At 32.8% G+C, this 8638-nt stretch overlaps 1 protein-coding gene across 1 annotated transcript; it reads left to right on the forward strand.

The window, feature by feature from the left end:
- Nucleotides 1–3036: 3036 nt before the first annotated feature.
- Nucleotides 3037–3721, forward strand: LOC107467747 (uncharacterized). The gene has a single exon (XM_016086924.3). It carries the CDS (start codon nucleotides 3130–3132, stop codon nucleotides 3694–3696), a length of 567 nt encoding a protein of 188 aa, XP_015942410.1. The 5' UTR covers nucleotides 3037–3129; the 3' UTR covers nucleotides 3697–3721.
- Nucleotides 3722–8638: the final 4917 nt, after the last annotated feature.

Consider the following 8638-nt stretch of genomic DNA (forward strand, 5'->3'; position numbering starts at 1 on the left):
CTTTAATAATATTTAGACTATATTTTAATTTCATTTCTAATGTTTGAAATATCTTATTTTTATTTTAAATATTTTATTTTATTTTATTTTAATTATTTAGTCAAAACTGAAAATTTGTCTTCCAAAAGTATCATTTTTCTAAATAACGATAAAATCATAATTGTTGTAATCACAGTAATTGTTGTAGTAATTTTATTGATTTGAGAGCAGAAATAATAAAATAATATGATAATAAAAGATAATAATAGATGAAAAATAGTATTTTCAGAAGAATAAGTTCTTGCACAACCAGCTTTACATAAAATGAAAAAATTAATGACTTCTTAAAATTAATTTGTTTTTTATTAATTCTAACCAAAAAAATTAAAATCAAGTTATTCATAACAAAGTAATTAAGCATTTTCTTAGTCACATAATCAAACTCGATCTTATAAATATAAAAAAAATAAATTATCATTTCTACTAGCAATAAAAATTTAGAATGTTGATAAATCTATTTACGAATTTATAAAACTACCATTTTTATTTATGAAAGATGATTTTTTACTAATAAAATTATCTAAATTCTAAAAAATTTTTTAAAATTTTTAAAATATTTTCTAATATAATCTAACTCTAATTTTTCTTTTTACTTCACACCACCACTCCTCCAATTTCAAACCTCGCGTCAGAACATCAATTTTGACGATAATATTTTAGGATTACAAATTTATAGCAAAATCCAATGGAAAAATTGCCGCTAACGTCCGATACTAAATCCGATGATAAATTCGATGGTATTGAATATTTTTCTTGTAATGATTCAGACTTTAGGAATGATGATTTTTAAAAACCGAATAGGTTCTAATTCGGTTCAACCGACTGAATTTTTGATTCAATTTCGATTTTTAAAATAAGCAGTTTTGTATATGAACCAAATCAAATTAGTCATCAATTTTCAGTTCAACTGGTTTGACCGACCGATTCCATCTGGTTTTCAGAACATTAGTGACAGCAATAGTGACTTGGCAGTAGCGATTCCAGTAGCAGCGGTGATAAGATCTGCACATCATCACCGCCCTTGCCTGAAGATCTGTGTTTGTCATTGTTGCTACTCCATCAACGAGGGCCATGAACGTTTTCTACCTTTCCTTCGCTAGTACACATGAGGTATTGTATAATGGTAGCACTCTCGATTCCCTTGAGCCCCGCTTTGATGACCAAATCCTTGGTCTTCGTATTTTCTTTTACAAGAACATGGTAGACTCTGATTGGGACCATCTTCAACAACAGTCTTCATGCCAGCATTTCGACTTTGAAGCGCTGCTCACGAAACTTCGAGGCTGGGAATTGAGAGATTCAAAGATTTGGCAATACGTCGTCGTCACAGTCTTTTTCAATTTTCAATTTTTAATTTTTGTTACTTCATTCTCTAATTTTGCATCTCCATAATCTGATTTATTATTGAATTGTAGATCTGTGATTGTTGAATTTAAATGGTCCAGATCTGTTGTTATGATTTGAATTTAATTTATGTATGCAGTTCTGTTAGTTTTGTTGTTGAATCTGTAATAATATGGCTTTGTTGCAGCATTATTGTTTGAATTTGAATGTGAAATTCTGAATGCTTCTCCTCTTCAAAATAAAATTTTCAACGGCAATGAGTAGCTTCTCTTTATAGTCATTCTTTTACTCTTTCTGTTTCGACTTTCTCTCTTACTCTTCCTCTATTTTTCGATGGTGGTGGTAAAGAGAAAGATTTGGGGATGGTGATGACGTTAGTGATGGTGCTAGTTGGGGATGAGAGTGGTGGTGAGGAAAGATTTGAGTGAAAATAGTCGTGTAGAGTAAAAGGAGAAGTTAGAGTTAGATTATATTAGAAGGTAGTTTGAGAATTTTAAATAATTTTTTAGGATTCAGATAGTTTTATTAGTAAAAGTCAATCTTTCATGAATAAAAATAATAATTTTATTTATACGTGAATAGATTTATTAGTATTAAAAACTTTTATAAATAAAAATAATAATTTACTCTATAAAAAATAATCATCACAACTTTATTTTTAATTACATGTTTTTTTATTTTGGACTTGTTCTTAATTAAACGTATTATTTCCATAACTGTTTTTTAAAAATAACTTGCATCATATTATAGATTCGTTTTCCAACTACTAATATACCTTTTGGGACTTAGCTTGCTCTTAACTTTGGATAAATCAATTTTATAACTATATATTATTTGTTATAATTATTAATAATAATATATATTATCTATTTTATAATTTTAATTTACAATAGTTGTTACGGCCTGACCCAAATTTCACGTGGGCCTATCTGATTCATAGGCTATCCGACCCGAATGGTCGGGTGTGAGGCACTCGACTGCCGACTCGGACACGCGTCTCTGTCAGTTCTGCCACAGTTGTATGGAGAAATTTTGAGGAAGGCGGGTTTGTTCTTGTGGGATCCACCTTTGACACGGTATATATGAGGAGGGTCCTACCCCTCCCCGAAGGTACGTCACACATCACTTTATCCTCCTTTTTTGCCTGCGTACTCAACTGACTAGAATGTCGGAGTGTCTTTGTAGGTGACACCTCCTCCACATCAAGAACTCAGGACGTCGTCTACTCCAGCTTCATCCTCGCAAACCGGTTCCAGGCTACACCCCACCTATCAACCCGAAGATCCCACCAAATCGTCCGGTACCCGAGTTACCGAACAATTGTGTTATATAATTTTACACACATACAATTATAAAATTTATGTTTGTCAGTTATAATCTACTTATATTAATTCGATCATCTACAATTACTATTTTATTTATCACTTAAAGAAAAATTCCAAACTTTTCATTTTTTAAATTAATTTATTTACTTTTATTTTATCTAATAATTTATTATGCTTAATTAGTTAATTTATGAATTAAACCTTAAAAAAAAAAAAAAGACGTTTTTTTGCGACAGTACGTGAGTTGCTACCTAATATATCTCTTATCTAGTTGAACATTTCCATAAGTAGTTTCCGTCTTACTCTAAATTTAGCGTTTCATAATTTATGATGAACTATAAAGAGAGCCCCTAACACCACTTAGAATTCATCTTCCCCCACCCAAATCAAACAACTATCTTCCTACACCATTATTATCAATATGAATTCCTCAACACAATCCTCCATCTTGTTCAGCCTTGTCTTGATTCTCATCATTGGCAATGTTGCACAAGCTCGTGTAAACTTGGGAAAATCCCTTCCCATAACCGACTTGATAACTAAAGTTTGTGACGATGAACTGGTGATAGAAAAGGCAAAATGCATTGACATCCTGACATCAAACCCTAAGATTCTAGCAGCAAAGAGCCCTCTTCAGATCTCAAAGTTGATCCTTACCTTGGCAGTGAACAAGGCCGGCAAGGGACAGAAATTCCTTCAGACTTTGGCGGAGAAGGACAAGTCTCCGGCGATTCAACAATGCGCTGGATCCGATTATGATGCTGTCATTGCATCCTTCCAGAGTGCCCTTAAAGGGATCGAGAACGATCCCATTACTGCGAATTATGATGCCAAGATCGCCGGCGATGACGCCGATAACTGCGCCAAAGGTTTGGCCGAAGCGAAGATCGTTAACCCTGCTGTTACCAAGATCAACGATGAGATTATGCTGCTTTCAGACATAGCTTTTGGTGCAACAAATCTTATTGAGAGAAAAACTCCTCAATAGGGGATGGATTACTGTTGAAGAGTTTAGGGGGGACTTTTCAGGTGGGGGAAGGTCGGAAATAGTGAACATCATTAACAACTTGTTGAATTGATCATATCAATTCTCATGTATTTTAATTATTTCCTTTTTAATATTTAATAATATATAATCATTAAAAGAAGAAGGTTTATCCTTAAACTCTAACCATTAATTTTATAAATAGAGTTAAAATTAAATATGAGAGAGAACATTGAAAGGTGAAAAATTACAATTGACACCATCCAATTTTTTGTTTACTGAATAGAATCCAATCTCATGTGTTGTCACTTGCCAATGTGATGCAGCACCTTTAATTTCTCATCTTTGCTTTTTACAAGGCAAATAAAATAAAATAATAATAAAAATTTACGTAAAATTATCTACATTTAAAATTATTAGTTAAAAGTAATTAGATAATTTAACATATTTAATGTTTTAATTATTAATTTTATATAAAAATAATTATAAATATCTACCAAAAAATTTAAAATCAACTAACAGACAACATAACAATTAAAGCCTTAACCGTTTTTCCTCTTCCTTCCATTTTCTTCCAAAACTTATACTTATCTCTTAATTATAAATTATTATAGATTTTGTTAATAGGCAAAAAAGAAACGAAAACGTTGCAGTCAATTCTTTGATGCAAAAGCTGTATATAATTGAAAGAGCAATGCTATGCACTTATATTTATAGATGTATAAAGTATATAATTTTATGAATTAATATAATTTGTAACTACGAGTGAATTAATATAATTTGTGTTTATATATTTTAAAATTTAATATTGGTTAAAAATAATAAATTTTGTTGATTTTGTAACGTTAATCAATTGAAATTAACAAAAATACAAATAATGATATTATCTTGTACCATGCAACTCAATCGATTGAAAAAAGCTATGCATTATGAATAAAGATTATTTCTTTTTTTCTTTTATTTTAAGATTTTTTATAAAATTAGTCCCACATAAAAAAAATGTAAAAAATTTATAAGATAAGAGATTTATTAATTTAATGTCTTAGAATTTTAAGTTGAATGTAGTATCTTTTCATTAACGTGATATGGTTGAAAATTTTAGATATATTATATATAGTGTTCATCAATTAATAAATTTTAATTAAAAATATTAAAATTTTTAAGTTATAATTTATATGTTTTTATACCTTTTCTTTCTTTAATGGTAAAATTTTAATTTATTTGAAAAACGTATAATGATAATTTAGTGATAAAAAATATTATATGCATACTAAAAATTTATCCATGTATTTATATATAAATATATGTAATTTTTAATTTATTTTTAATATATATTTTATATTTTAATATTATTTTATATGGATAAGTAGGTAACTCATAGTTTCTGTATAAACTTACCATGACTTTAATCATTTTTATTAACATATGTATAATAATTATTTATACAACAACAACAAAGTATTGTTTCATTAGGTGGAGTTGGCTACATAAATCAAACAATGTTATTGAGCTCTGTCATGTATCACATCTACAGAGAGACCGTTTACATGTAGATCTCGTTTGACCACCTCATGAATGGTCTTTTTAGGTCTTCCTCTGCCGTTCACTCTTTATCCATCTTCCATCTTATCCACCTTCCTGACTGTGTGTTCTGTCGGTCTTCTTCTCACATGTCCAAACTACCTGAGACACAATTCTACTATCTTTTTCACAATGGGTGCTACTCCAACTCTCTCCCTTATATCTTCGTTCCTTATTTTGTCCAATCATGTATGATTACTCATCCATCTCAATATCTTCATCTCTGCCACACTTAGCTTATGTTCATACTCTCCTTTGGCCGCTCCAACACTCTATACCATAAAGTATAACAGGTCTTATAGTAGTGCAATAGAATTTACCTTTAAGTTTTAAAGGCACTTTTTTGTCACATATAAAGCCAGATGCACTCCGCCATTTTGACCAACCTGCTTGGATCCTATGATTTACATCCTATTCAATCTCTCCATTATTTTGTATGATGCACTCAAGATACTTAAAATTTTTAACTTTTTGTAGGATGTTTTCTCCAATCTTCACCTCTATATTAGGGTTTTTCCTTCTCAGACTGAACTTACATTCCATATATTCTGTCTTGCTATGACTTATACGCAAACTATACACTTCTAGAGCTTCTCTCCATAAGTCCAACTTCTTATTTAGGTCTTCCCTTGACTCTCCCATAAGGAAGATATCATCGACAAAAAGCATATACCATGGCACAGACTCTTGGATGTGCTTTGCAAGTACTTCCAAGACTAATGTGAAAAGGTATGGATTATTTAAGGATGATCCCTGGTGTAATTCTATACCAATAGAAAATTTCTCTGTCACACTATCTTGAGTTTTCACACTAGTTGTGACCCCATCATACATGTCTTTAATTACACGAATATATGCGATCCTTACTCTCTTTTTTTCTAAAGTCTTCCATAAGACCTCCTTTGGCACCCTATCGTACGTTTTTTTCCAAATCAATAAACACCATATGTAAATCTCTTTTATTATTACGATACTTCTCCATCATCCTTCTTAACAGGTATATCGATTCGGTGGTGGATCTGCCTGGTATAAATCCAAATTGATTCTCTGTTACTTATGTCTCTTTTCTCAACCTCCGTTCTATCACTCTTGAACTTCATGGTATGACTCATGAGCTTGATTCCTCTATAGTTTTCGCAACTTTATATATCCCCTTTATTCTTGTACATAGGTACTAAGGTACTCTTTCTCCACTCATCAGGCATCTTTAAAAAGCTTGGTTAACCAATTGATACCTTTTTCTCTAAGGCCCTTCCAAAACTCAATTGGGATATTATCAGGTTCTACTTCCCTGCCATTTTTCATCGGCTTTGGAGCCTCTTTTACCTCAAAGTCTTGAATCCATCGATAGTAGTCAAAGTTTTGATCTTCTTCCCTTATGGATAATCGACCGAGGTTCGGAAGAATCTGATATCCTTCATTAAATAACTCATGGAAGTAGCTCTTCCACTTTTCAGCATTAATCTTCTCCTCTTGAGCCAGCACCTCTCCATCCTTATCCTTTATGCACTTAACCTGATCCAAATCTCTCGTTCTTCTTTCACGACTCTTTGCGATTCTATATATACCTTTTTCTCCTTCTTTTGTACCCAAAGACTGGTAGAGACCCTCATATGCTCTTGTTCTTGCTTCACTTACAACTACTTTTGTCTCTTTCTTAGCCACCTTATATTTTTTCCAATTATCTGCATTGCAGCATAAAGACCACTCTTTAAAGTACCCCCTTTTTAACTTTATCTTTTCTTGTTCACTCGCATTTCACCACCAGGACTCCTTGTCTCTTGGTCCTATCCCTTTAGATTCACCAAAACTTTCTTTTTCTGTTCTTCTAATAACTTCTGCCATCTCCCTCCACATCTCTTCCACGCTTCCATTCCTATCCCACTTTGCCTCTTCTCCTACCCGTCTTAGGAAGCTTCTTTGTTCCTCACCTTTCATCCGCCACCACCTCATCCTTGAGTTCTTCGTATGATGTCTTTTCCTCAACTTTTACTCAACGCGAAAATTCATGACGAGCATTCTATGTTGTGTTGTTAAACTCTCTCCTGGGATAATTTTACAATTAATGCAAAATTTTTGGTCGACTCTCCTCAACAAGAAGAAGTCGATTTGAGAGCTTGTCATGCCACTTTTATAGGTTATAGATGTTCGTCTCTATTTTTAAAACATGTATTTGCGATGAGAAGGTCAAAAGTTGAGGAAAAGTCCAAAATAGTTTTACCATCGGCATTGATTACCCCGAAACCATGGCCTCCGTGAATACTTCATACCCAGTCACTTCTCTTCCAACATGGCCATTTAAATCCCCTCCTAAGAAAATCTTATCTCCCGAAGGTATGTCTTGGACCAAACTCTCTAGATCCTCCCAAAACCTTATCTTGTGTTGTTCGTCCGAACCCACTTGCGATGCATAGGCGCTAATCACATGAAAAGCACCTCCCTCCACCACAAGTTTGATAGAGATGATCTGATCTCCCACCCTCTTGACATCCACTACGTTCTTCTTCCACTGCTTATCCACCACAATGCCAACCCCATTCCTGTTCTTCACCTTTCATGTATACCAAAGTTTGAATCCGAAAGTATCCAACTCCTTAACTTTCGCACCAACCCATTTTGTTTCTTGTAGGCACATAATGTTAATCTTCCTCCTTGTCATAGTGTCCACCACCTCCATGGATTTTCCTGTTAGAGTGCCTATGTTCCATGTTCCAAATCTCCACCTTCTTTCGCTCTGACATTTACCTTTTATTTTGTGAACTAGCTTATTTACCCTCGTCCGTTCATGAAAACGCGGGAACCCTTACTCATTTAACACTACATCCAGGCAACGATGCAACGACCCTTACTCATTTGACACTGTACTCGAGCCATACAACGCGTTGCTTCTGGGCAATGACCTAACTTTAGCGCAATAACGTCTTTGATTCATGTCATGAAGATTCGACTAAGTTTTTATATTGGTTGTCGAAGACCTAATACAACCCTCCTCCTTTATCTGGGCTTGGGACCAACTATGTACCACAAATGTAACATAGATAGAGTTATAATAATTATTTATAATATATTAAAATTAAAATCATAATTCATTACTTTTAGTGTTTCACACTAAAAATGACGGAAAGAAAAAGAAAAGCAAGAGAGAAAAATGTAAAAAGAGAATGAACAATATGTTTATACGTGGTTCAATAATATGAAGAACATTTTTATTTATAATACAGTTTGATCAACAATGTTCGTTGTTAAAGAAGAAAGAGAAATCACAGGGAAAAGGCCATAGAAACCATTCGCTGATGCATCCTAACATTGTGGATGATAGATTTAACAGTGTGATCAACAATGTGATCATTAGCTAAGCCTGTCT

The sequence above is a fragment of the Arachis duranensis genome, chromosome 9, assembly GCF_000817695.3.
Source record: "Arachis duranensis cultivar V14167 chromosome 9, aradu.V14167.gnm2.J7QH, whole genome shotgun sequence".
Taxonomy (NCBI): domain Eukaryota; kingdom Viridiplantae; phylum Streptophyta; class Magnoliopsida; order Fabales; family Fabaceae; genus Arachis; species Arachis duranensis.